Source organism: Solanum verrucosum, unplaced genomic scaffold, assembly GCF_900185275.1.
Source record: "Solanum verrucosum unplaced genomic scaffold, falcon-dt-bn FXZP01000298.1, whole genome shotgun sequence".
NCBI classification, from domain to species: domain Eukaryota; kingdom Viridiplantae; phylum Streptophyta; class Magnoliopsida; order Solanales; family Solanaceae; genus Solanum; species Solanum verrucosum.
In genome coordinates, this window is record NW_026020113.1 from 627,272 (window position 1) to 639,308 (window position 12,037).

The 12,037-nt window shown below is 35.4% G+C and overlaps 3 protein-coding genes across 3 annotated transcripts in view; all 3 read left to right on the forward strand.

Annotated features, from left to right (window-relative positions):
- LOC125825643 (germin-like protein subfamily 1 member 7) overlaps window positions 1-12,037 on the forward strand; it is a 318,424-nt gene that overhangs the window by 242,978 nt on the left and 63,409 nt on the right. The gene's annotated exons all lie outside the window — the stretch shown is intronic.
- On the forward strand, window positions 1,222-4,697 carry LOC125825654 (actin-depolymerizing factor-like). Its single transcript, XM_049504981.1, has 3 exons — window positions 1,222-1,399; window positions 2,395-2,660; window positions 4,268-4,697. The coding sequence occupies exons 1-3, from the start codon at window positions 1,379-1,381 to the stop codon at window positions 4,416-4,418; spliced, it is 438 nt and encodes a 145-aa protein (XP_049360938.1). The 5' UTR covers window positions 1,222-1,378; the 3' UTR covers window positions 4,419-4,697.
- Window positions 4,567-10,532, forward strand: LOC125825678 (cryptochrome-1). The gene is made up of 7 exons (XM_049505000.1): window positions 4,567-4,690; window positions 7,143-7,460; window positions 8,091-8,312; window positions 8,499-9,205; window positions 9,588-10,266; window positions 10,425-10,465; window positions 10,496-10,532. The coding sequence occupies exons 1-6, from the start codon at window positions 4,567-4,569 to the stop codon at window positions 10,439-10,441; spliced, it is 2,067 nt and encodes a 688-aa protein (XP_049360957.1). The 3' UTR covers window positions 10,442-10,465; window positions 10,496-10,532.

The following is a 12,037-nucleotide window of genomic DNA, read 5'->3' on the forward strand; positions in this document are numbered from 1 at the left end:
AAAAAAACATGAAAGATTGGGCTTGAAACTAAATGAACAGAAGTGAAAAAATAAAAAATGTTGACAATAGGATTCAAATTTTGGACGTCAATTTAAAAGGAGATCTACCACTGCCGATCCAGTCCCACCCGGGCCAAGGAATTTGAAAGGTTAGGGCGGGCCGGCCCTTCATTTAGTAGGGCCTGAAAATGTTCAACCCAACCCAACCCAGCCCTAGAAGGGACGAGGGCTAGGGCGGGCTAGCCCTTCTTTCTAATTTTTTTTTAATTTTTTTTCTTTTCAAACTTATAATGCTATAACATCAAGAAAATGAGAAGATTTTCAAATCAAATATGACAAACAATGATGTTGTTTCAATAATACTAACAAAAACTCTAGTGTAATTAACATGTATCTCGCATACCAGATACGCGAGGGATATAAGAGAGTGACAAGCAAGATGGGAGGGAGGCGGGGGCGCGAGATTTGATCTACTTGGATAAAGTGTATCTAGAATAAATTAACCTAATTTTGAGTCCATATATTCTGAGATACATGTATCTAGACGTATCAAAATCTGTTATGATATATAATATTACAAAATAACGTATATTTAAGTAATTAGATCATATACTAGTGAGATTATTGTAAATTAGCCTTAAATGAAAAGTTTTGTCCCATAGGCCAGCCCCGATCAAGCCTCAAGGGCCAAGGGCTTATATGGGCGGGGTTTATAAGCCTTAGTTTTAAATGGGCTTGAAAAATCATATCCCAACCCTACCCCAATAACGGGTTGGGTTGGGTTGGGCCATCCCCATGGGCATAGTCCGTTTTGACAGCTCTATCTACCACTATGCTACAACTTGCTTCTTGTTCTTGAATGAGTTCAAAATTATAATATATATATATATAATTTACCTTATATATACCGTGTAATTTTTGACGATGAAATTCACGTGGGTCCGCCCTGACCACCAAGACTAGGACAAATAAAAATTAGATGTTAGAGTGTGGGAGAACACAATCAATGTGGAATTACCAGGAAAACTTGTTTCTTTACTCCTATTAACGTAATTATTTTCCTCAATTTCTATTAACGAAATCATTTTCTTCAATTTCACAAAACTATTATTTTTTTTTGAGAAAATATTTTTCAAAATATTTAAAGCGCTAAACTTTAGCTAGCAAATTGAATTTTAATTTGAGCAAGAATTTTAGTAATAGTTTGCGGCGTACACGCGTCGAGCCAATGAGTCATGCTGCATTAGATTGTTGTACGTAGTGCTTATACACTTGTACACTATCGTTTATTTTTCCTTCGGTGGCTGCTTTTGATTCTACTTCAAACAGTTCTCTTTCTATAGTCTCTCTCTCTAGGTCGCTGCTGATCGCTTTAACCATGTCTTTCAAAATCAGAGGGGTAAAGTTTTTTTTTTTGTTTTTTTTTTGTAATTTGATTTGTTTGATAGATCTGATTTTGCTTTGCATGGTTGAATTACTTATCTGTTTGTTTCTGAATTTTTGCTTTATAGTACAAAATTTGCTTAATTTGATTGAGGGAAATCTGAGTTTTCCATTGTTGTGAAGTTATATCGAACTGATTCATATACTTGCTGTGCTGGCTGATCTGTTTTGAGTCATGAATCCCCGAGCATTATTGCTCGGGAATTCGAGTTGAAACAAAATTAGTGGTGGTAATGCTTGAATAGAGAGCACCAAGTTTGAGGCTTTATCACAAATAATTTGAAGTTGAGAAAATTACTTGAGCCCAGGCCGAGGGTCTATTGGAAACAACATCTCTACCCACCCTTCCTAGACCATGCTTGTGGAATTATACCGAGTATGTTATTGTTGTAGTTTTGAAGTTGAGAAATCATTGAGGATTTAAGTTTTGAATAGGTTGAGCAAACTTGTTTTGTTTGAGGTTTTTGCCTTTTATCTTGGTGGGTTTGGGAGCGGTGGTGATTAGAGATCTATTTAGTCACGAGGAGTTGGAGTTGGTGTTGGAAGTCCATATTTCATAATGGAAACCAGTTGATGACCGTGGTGTCCGGGACATCTCCACGGGATACCTTCTACCTACCACCACCAACAAGTACTAGGTAACTCTGTCCACCAAGGCTAGACAGATGGGACCTAGTTTTTTTTTTTATTTGAACCTGAGATGTGTTGGCTCTCAACCACTTCATTGACCTTTGGGTGCGATTCTTCCATATTTAGAGACTTCATTCTTTGATTTTCTTCATTTGACTTCTGAAGGGATTTGATGAAACGAAATTCAGTCAAGGGCTAGTATGCTATATATCTATGTTTCATCATTCTAACCATACAAACTACGTGTACAAATTTTGTTCTATTATTATACCTGTGGTTCTTCTTTAGAGCAAATTTATTGAACATTTGTTGTGCTACTAGACAAATGCATCCTCTGGCATGGGGGTTGCTGATCAAAGCAAAGCTACTTATATGGAACTGCAAAGGAAGAAGGTGCATCGATATGTGATATTTATGATCGATGAGAAGAAAAATGAGGTTGTGGTTGAGAAAACTGGAGGTCCAGCTGAGAGCTATGATGATTTCACTGCAGCTCTTCCTGAGAACGACTGCCGATATGCAGTATACGATTATGACTTCGTGACACCTGACAACTGCCAAAAGAGCAAAATTTTCTTCTTTGCCTGGTAAGTTATAATTTCATCCAGAACTTGCATAACTGGATTTTCATCAAAGAGACGTGTCCCACCTTATACTGTAGATGTTTAAGACTCTTTTCATGATTTCATATGCTTATACAGTTCTCTGTGAATGTTGCTGCACTATTCAGCAGTCTAGAATAGGGATTCCAATTTTCAAAAGAAAACATGGGGGGGGGGGGGGGGGGTGGGTGTTGGTTGCTGTTTTATCATAACTTCAGTCTATATGTGCAAGGGGAATTTTGCTCTCATTTATGAATGTTGGTTCCAAATTATCTACAATGTTGTCAAGTCACCACATTAATGATTTTAACAGAGCAGGCACATTCAAATTTACAAGTATCAAGCTTTAGTGTCAAACCAATTGAGGGAGTGATTTGAGAGTAAAATGGAATAGTTGATGGATAGTTTTTCTCCTTTATGGAATATAACTAGCTCATGACGATGTGAATTGCAATTATGATGGTAGCACTGTAAGGGAGTGTCTGTGATGGCTGAAACAGTTGAGTTAATCGTAGAGAGAGCAAGAGGTCAGGGGACCATTTGTGTTGTGTTATTATGTATGTGGCTTAGGTTTGAAAGAAGGGCGCTTTTGAGAAGTAAAGTTGACAGCTGTAGTGGTCGAATACTTGAGGTACATGCGAAGTGAACGTCAGTGTCTTGAGAAAATGTTATAGTACTGAGAATGTGAGAATAGCCATATGAGTAAAACTTGCATGCACATATTGCGAAAAGGTGGAAAACTGACCAGCAAAGGAATTGCTGATGCTACGAGGAACCATATCTTTTTAGAGACTACTTTGCAGTCGAGACAAATCGAGGTGAAGAATAGTTGGGTTCAGGGTCTTTAAGAATTCATTTTTCCTATAACTAGAGTGTGTTATTTTGTGCCTAGCATATCATTGTAAGAAAATTGTTTCTAGCGCTTAGTTAGGTATGTATCACTCTTTCTGCAGTGAACTTTAAGACCCAGCAGGATTATATTTAGAAGTTTTAGGAGGATGAAGAAATTCCCCATGTATTGGGGTAGACGGTACGACAGTGTTTTTCTTTTAAGGGTAATTTTGTGACGTAAGTTCTTGTGATAAGGTCTGAAGATTTATGGAAATTATCCTTTGCGTAATGGGGATTGCAGAGCGAGTATATTTCCGTCAGTAGAAGAGACTAATTATTTGGCTAATTTTGGATTTTCATTTGAGTCTTGGCATGTGTCTAAGGATAGTTTCTATATTGGTTTTGGGTTAGACCAAGTTCCATTTGAAGCTATTTATTTATTTACTTTAGTTCTTTTAATTTCTCATCTGTTGTGTACTCGCAATATATCCTTTCGAGAATATGAAAGTTTCTCCAGTGTTGTATCTAAAATAGATTCTTATATTCTTATTGCAAAGTCCTTGGTCCTTCTCCTTGACAAGACAAACTAAAACATGACAAGAAACACGACAGAAATGAAGGGACGTCTTCGGTAGGAAAATGTTGTCAAAAGTAGTGCATATTTGGAGAGTCCGAGCAACATAGATTTTTACTTTGGGTAATTATTTCATCGGATTAATTCAAGTATGAAAGAGGTGAATATTCTAATCCATCCTTTTCAGGTCTCCGTCTGTTTCCCGAATCCGATCGAAGATGTTGTATGCCACATCTAAGGACAGGTTCAGGAGGGAGCTGGAAGGCATACACTATGAGATTCAAGCTACTGACCCTACTGAAGTAGAACTTGAAGTGCTCAAAGAACGCGCTTACTGATTGATCAAACATCCTACTATGAACCAACCATTCATAATATTTCTGTGTAATCGCGTCTTACAAGGCTCGATCTACTTAACTATATTGGCATAAATAACTCGGCGCTTGGGTTGCTGATTACCAGACGACTCATGATAGTATATATATCATGTTTTCTGGTTATGAGCTCGCTCATTCTCATGATGCTTCCCAGTCGAGAAACGAGTATGGTGTTCTGTATGTGAATGGTTATCAAATTCTTCAGTATGTCTACGCAATGAATATTATGTGGTGTTAGTATCTGACCGATGATTTTTCTGTTGTTTTTCCTCTCATAACTGACATAATTATCTTGTCAATCTGTTGGGGGATAGTTAAATAGATCTTTAGCTGAAACTACAGCGCGTTTTTTGGTCGCTATACAAGCCATGTACTACGAAGATTCACCATAAATTGACTAGTTTTATGCATGTCCTATACTCATGTTATTAGATTGTTGCTAACATGAATTTTTAAATCGTGGTCTAAAAGGTATATATGTTGCGATAAAAATATAAGGATGGCACTCACACAACAATTATTAGACAATTATTGTACCGGCAAAAATCTCTGCTACATAAACAAAATAAATTGTTAAGATTATGTACGACATGTCTGGAAAATTATTGTGTAATGATGAACACAGTATTGTTTTCTCTAAATATATAAAAAAGAAACTGCTAATTTGCTACTATTAGAGGATATGGCTTTAGTGAAAATATTATAAATTGAGGGGCTTAAATAATTAGCTTCTAAAAGAAAATTATGCTAGCATTTGACTTTCAATTTCCCATGTGTAAATAGCTCAATCTTATCTACTTGTTTATCTTAAAATCATAATTTTCTGTTATATATAATTATATATAAGTCGAAGTTGATCATAATATGATTAGTGAGTAATTTATCGTATTGTAAAATATTAAAAATAACTTAAAAACATTGAATTATATTGGATTAATTTGGTATCGTAATAATATTATATTTTAAAAAATAAAAAATAATTTTTTTGATATCGTACCATATCTATCTCTAGATTCTCCGGAACACGCCTGTCATTAAATTGGATGAAAAATATTTTCAATCATACACTTACCTACACATCACCACATTGTCATTTAGAATACTTATGTCATAGTACAATAATTATGTAAAAAAAAAGTATATAGTAGAAAAGCAAAAGAATATTGACCTTTAAGTAAACTTATTTTTATATGAATTTGACCACAAATTCTAACTAGATATAAACTAAATAAGCTTATAAAATACCAAATTTTAAACAAATTTGATTTTCTACAACTTTAAATTATTCCTTCAAACATGAAAGATGCAAAGTAGTACTCTCAAATATGTATTCTCATGTAGTATGCAAAAATGCATAGGAGTTTAAGGTATAATTTCTCATGAGCAACCACGAGAATATAACAAAAAAACTCTTTAGATGCTATTATTACCTATACTTTTTAATTAAAAAAATGATCGTCTCGCATACAAAACATCTCACGTTATTAGGATTTAAAGAATGTCACACTTCAAGAAATGTGAGACACATAACCTATCCTAATAAGCAATAGTAACTGTTTTCACGGTTCAAGTATATACATGTCACACAAAGACAACTTTAACATCGCTCCAAGACTTCCTCCTAAAAAGTATGCATGAATCTTGTTGCTAGATACTATAATTAGTATGAAATCAATCCTAAAGTTTGTATGAGGTTGAATATTTTATTAAGTTATTAATCCTATGATATTTTATTTAATTTTTCATTTTGCTGTAATTGGTTTGGTGGTCCTGCAGATGACATTTTTTTAGGATTATTATTCTTCTAGAGAACTGCTGCCATTGGACTTTTGTCTTTGAGGCCATTCCACTTGTCTAATCTTTTACTACTTACTATCTTTTTCCCTTTTTTGCATCTCAGCAGATTTTAATACTCCATGTGGGATGTTCCCTATTGTTGTTCTTAGATTTTGTCTTATCTGATCTATACTGTCTTGGTTAAACACAATCTTGGTACTAAATTTCAGTAGTAAATCTCTTATTGGTTCTCTTCTGACATTTTCTTGTGGAATTATTGTTATGGGTGAGATTGATCTTTGATTTCTTGAGTATTAGTGGTGGTTTTCTTTACTTGGGGTTTTGGAAAAATATGATTTTTCAACAAGTTTGATGGTTTTCTTGGGAATATGATGAGAAATTGGAGTGAGTTTTAAGTAAAGATTGGATTTTTATGATGTTATGAGATTTGGAGTGAAGATATTTGTTGGGGTTTGAAATTTTTTGTGATGGCTTTACTTGGGTTTTGGTAAAATATGATTTTTAACTAAGTATGCTAGTTTTCTTGGGGATATGATGAAAAGTTGGACTGAATTTTGAGTAAAGATTGGATTTTTATGATATTATGAGATTTGGGGTGAGCTGAAGTGAAGATATTTGTTGGGGATTGTTTGGATTTGTCCAATTTTGTGGGAATCTTGATTTCATGAGTATTAGTATTGGTTGGCTTTAGTTGGGGTTTGATAAAATAGGATTTTTAACTAAGTGTGCTAGTTTTCTTGGGAATATGATGAGAAATTGGACTAAATTTTGAGCAAAGATTGGATTTTTATCATATTTTGAGATTTGGAGTGAAGAGTTGAAGTGAAGATATTTGTTGGGGATTGTTTGGTTTTGTCCAATTTTGTGGGATCTGTGAAAACTAACTAGTTGGAAATGGAGAGCAATTCCAGACAATTGTGTGGTTTAGGAGGGATTTGAGAATTGAAGATAATCCAGCTTTAGCTGCTGCTGCTAGGAATGGAAGTGTTTTACCGGTGTTTATTTGGTGTCCAAAGGAAGAAGGGCAATTTTATCCCGGTAGAGTTTCAAGATGGTGGCTGAAGCAATCTCTGATTCACTTGAAACAGTCTTTGAAATCTCTTGGGGCTGAACTTGTGTTGATCAAAGCTCAGAGTACACTTTCTGCTCTCACGGAATGTGTCGATGCTGTTGGAGCAACAAAAGTTGTGTATAATCATCTATATGGTTAGTAGTAACTTTCCTTTGGCCTTTACAGTTAGAGTTGCTGCTCTATATCTCTGGAGAAAGTGTCATGTTATTGCTAATATGTGTCGTGAGCTAATGTTATGGATCTAACTGCCCTAATAAACAAGCTCCGATTAGCTTTGTTCTTGTTCTTGTTAGCGTGGTAGAATATACAACAACATACCTAGTGTAATCCTATAAGTGAGGTCTGGTAGCGTGATAGAATATGGAAGACTATAAATAGAGGGTTGATACACAGCATATATATATGTTCATACAAACATATACATGTGTGTGTGTGTTTGTGTGAAATTTGAAGTATATATGGCTATAGATATTAGGTATTGATCTGATGTGTTCAATTTGCAAGCACTTGATTTCTGGTATCAATATTGATAGGTCTTATCTTAGCTATACCACGTGCTGCATCGTTTAGATTTAATAGAATTGTACAGAGTTCACTTGGTATTCAACCAAACATAAGATCATTTGGAGTTTATTGCACAACTCGTAGAAGTTTTCAAAATCGAATTCCTAGAAGGCCAAATGGTACTTGAATATTTGAGTTCCATGTGCCCGGTATCTGATTCTGAGGAAGTACTTACATGATCAATTTTCTGTTTGATGTAGATCCTGTTTCACTTGTTCGTGACCACAATATCAAGCAAAAGTTGGGGGAACTTGGCATATCTATTCAGAGCTACAACGGGGACTTACTGAATGAACCATGGGAAGTTTACGATGATGATGGAAAAGTTTTTACAACTTTTGATGCATACTGGGAGAAGTCGTTAAGTATACAAAACGAATCTGGTTCCCACCTTCCTCCTTGGAGATTAACTCAAGCTGCAGGTATGTCTGAGAACCCGTAACCTCCTGGGTCACATGGCAACAACTTTACTAGTTACGCCAACGCTCCCCTTCTTGTTTACATTAACTTGGTGAATATTGTCAATATGGATGTTTACAATTTCTCAGATGTTTTATATTTTAAATGCACATAGTAAACCTGATAATTTTCATTTCCCTCATTGACAGGATCGGTTAAAATGTGTTCAATTGAGGAATTGGGACTGGAAAACGAGTCGGAAAAATCTAGTAATGCATTACTAGGGAAAGGATGGACACCAGGTTGGAGCAATGCAGACAAGGCCTTAACCGAATTTGTAGAGAGCAATCTACTCGCGTACTCAAAGGATAGGCTGAGAGTCGGGGGAAACTCTACATCCCTTTTGTCTCCTTATCTTCACTTCGGAGAAGTAAGTGTGAGGAAAGTTTTCAACAGTGTGCGCTTGAAGCAGATACTTTGGACCAAAGAAGGGAACTCTGTTGGAAAAGACAGTGCCACTATTTACCTTAGAGCTATTGGGCTTCGAGAGTATTCTCGCTATATCTGTTTTAATTTCCCATTTACTCATGAAAGATCGTTACTGAACAACCTGAGGTTTTTCCCTTGGAATGCTGATCAAGCCCATTTTAAGGCTTGGCGACAGGGACGGACTGGTTACCCATTAGTCGATGCAGGAATGAGGGAGCTTTGGGCAACGGGATGGGTTCATAATAAAATAAGAGTGATTGTGTCAAGTTTCTTTGTAAAGTTTTTACTTTTGCCATGGCAATGGGGAATGAAGTACTTTTGGGATACACTATTGGACGCGGATTTAGAAAGTGATATCATTGGTTGGCAATATATCTCGGGTAGCTTGCCCGATGGTCATGAACTTGAGCGCCTCGATAACCCAGAGGTATGTTATGTTGTTGATGTAAATGTCATAGTAGATGATGTTTCTTGGCATGGCTTTGTTTTTTCTATTATTTTTATGGCACAACCACAATAGAAGTTACGAGTTCAGCAGAATCCAGTAGCTTTGACTAAACTTTATGTTCATAAACTTTAAATCCTGGATCCGCCTCTATCAAGAGACGGCACAACCATGCCAAAATCAAGAAAACATACCTCTTTCCTTCATTCAACTAGACATTTTCGACTCTATTTATGAAGGCCTTTTATCGATATTGAGAAAAAAAAACCGCTCTTTTTATACCTAGTTAAAAGCATGGTGTATTCTTGGGATATTTAGTTGATCAGTTGCGAGCTTATTTAAGTTCCATCAACTCTTCATGCAGGTTCAAGGATTCAATTATGATCCGGAGGGTGAATATGTGAGGCATTGGCTACCTGAGCTAGCAAGAATGCCAGCTGAGTGGATCCATCATCCTTGGGATGCACCACCTAATGTGCTCAAAGCTGCAGGGGTGGAACTCGGAATGAATTATCCGAACCCCATAATTGATGTAGATGTTGCGAGGGATCGTTTAATGCAAGCTATATTCATCATGAGAGAAAAAGAAGCAGCTGTGAATGCTTCAGATGCAAGTGGAACCATTGAAGTTGTGTTTGATAACTCAGAAAATGTTGGAGATTCAGCCAATATCCCTAAGGACGACGTTGTAAAGGGAAAGATGCCTTGCCCGAGCAGTTCATCTTATGATCAAAGGGTGCCATCAATGCAAAATACATATAAAAAGAGACCAAAGCCCGAAGAGGATACAAAGAAGCTCAACGATAACAGGCTTAGCTACAAGAATGAAAGGATCAAAATGTCAAACGTGGACGGTGACTTGTGCTCTACTGCAGAATCCTCTTCTATGAAAAAACAGATGACCATCAGCAGAAACTCATTCTCTGTACCTCGAACAATTACCATGTCTCACGACAGAAAATCCTTTGATGACGAAGCATCATCACATGTGAAGCTACAAAAGGAAGAAGAGATTGACACAGAAATCAATTCGTGCAAAAATGGTAAGACACAAACACCTTAAGATTGAGTTTTTGTTTGTCTATTTAATTGTTCCATTCAAAACAGGAGAGCTTAGCTTCACTTCAATCTCTCGTCTCGTCTCGTCTCTGTTCTAGTTTTAATCATCATGACCGGACCCTGTGTTCTTTGACATTTGCAGAAGCTACAACGCGATGATTCCCTCACCATCTCCAAACATCTGCCTCTTTCGAAAATGTTCAATAGGAGACAGATAGTTGAATCAACATATGCAGTGGAATGACGATATAACTACCTCTTAATCGTAGCAAGGTTGTAGTTTGTTTGACATAGTACGTGATAGAACTCATCGTGAAGCAGCTCAGATTCATGGTTTAATCTCTGCTTTGTTTAGTATATAAACCATGCATATGTAATCTTGAATATGGAATTTCTCTAGTATTTTCATAGTAATAAAAGATGAAAAGAGGTCACCTAGTTTTGAGAAAATGATAACACATTCTACTTTGGGTATGAAGTGCTTGTGTATTCTTATAACTAGCTAATCTACCCGCGCTTGGTGCAATTGGTTATTGATGATATTGTCAAGCTTAAAAATAATCCTTTAATTATATACAAATATATAATTAAAATAACTTTTATCTAGGGAAATTAGCACTACTAGGAATAAGGGTTTCTCCTACCATGAATTAGTAGGAAATTTGTATTATAGAATGCAATTGTTCCACTAATTTTCTAGCGAATCAGTTCACTGAGAAAATATATAGTGGGAAACACATTCTTACTGAAATAGCGAGAGACTTTCTAATTTTGTTTTTATATGAAAACATTACTATCTTTTTTATTTTTTCATCGACTCATCAAAATATATATGAAAATAGCCACGAAATATTTATAAGCAGGGAAGTTCATGTTCAACTATAATTTCAACTTTTTTATTTTAACTTTAACTTCACATACGTTTTTAACTTTTCAAATTTCAACAAACTCATGTCGAGAAAATGGTCTACCTCCCCCCCCCCCCCCCCCCCCCATCTATATCTGATCCCAACTACACACTCTAACTTCAAGGGTGTCCTATTATCCCCTGAACATTTTTAAAGTGAAATATATACCCCTTGAAATTTATGTTAAGTAGAGAGATACACTCGCCTGCCACATCTTTTTTTTTAGTAAAAAAGTTATTAATTTTTGTCTTTATTTTATATTTTCCTTTCTCTTTTTTTCTTTTGTTTTTAATCCTCTTTTGACTTTTCTTTGACACCAACTTTTTCTCCATTGATATGAAACCTAGAAGCACATCCTTCTTCTTTCTTTCTTCTTCTTTATATGCTTTATTTATTTTTTATTTTATTTTCTTTTCATAATTTTAGTGAATTTTCATTCAAGTAATAATGATAATATCGTTGAATCGAATTTGATTTTGCCAACCGAAGAATTAGATGGCAGCATTGATAAGTTCGTGTGGTCAAGTAGTTTCCAAAAAGTGGGTCGCAATTGGAGTTGGATATGATGGCAAATTTAAATTGAATTTGTGATTTGAAGTATAAAAAAATGTTTTTGCTATTTTTAATTTCGTTATCATGGTCATTGTCTACGAAAAGTATTTTTTAGCATTTTAGAAATTAATCTATCCGTCTCACTTTTAAATATTTCTTAATTTGCTATTACTCAAAATTCAATAACAACACGTACTATGATAGATATGGAAAAAAAGAGGTGAACATAGCGGTATGGCAATGGTAAACTTAGTATGTGAGAATGAAAAATTGAAGTTTATGATTAAAAGAAGGA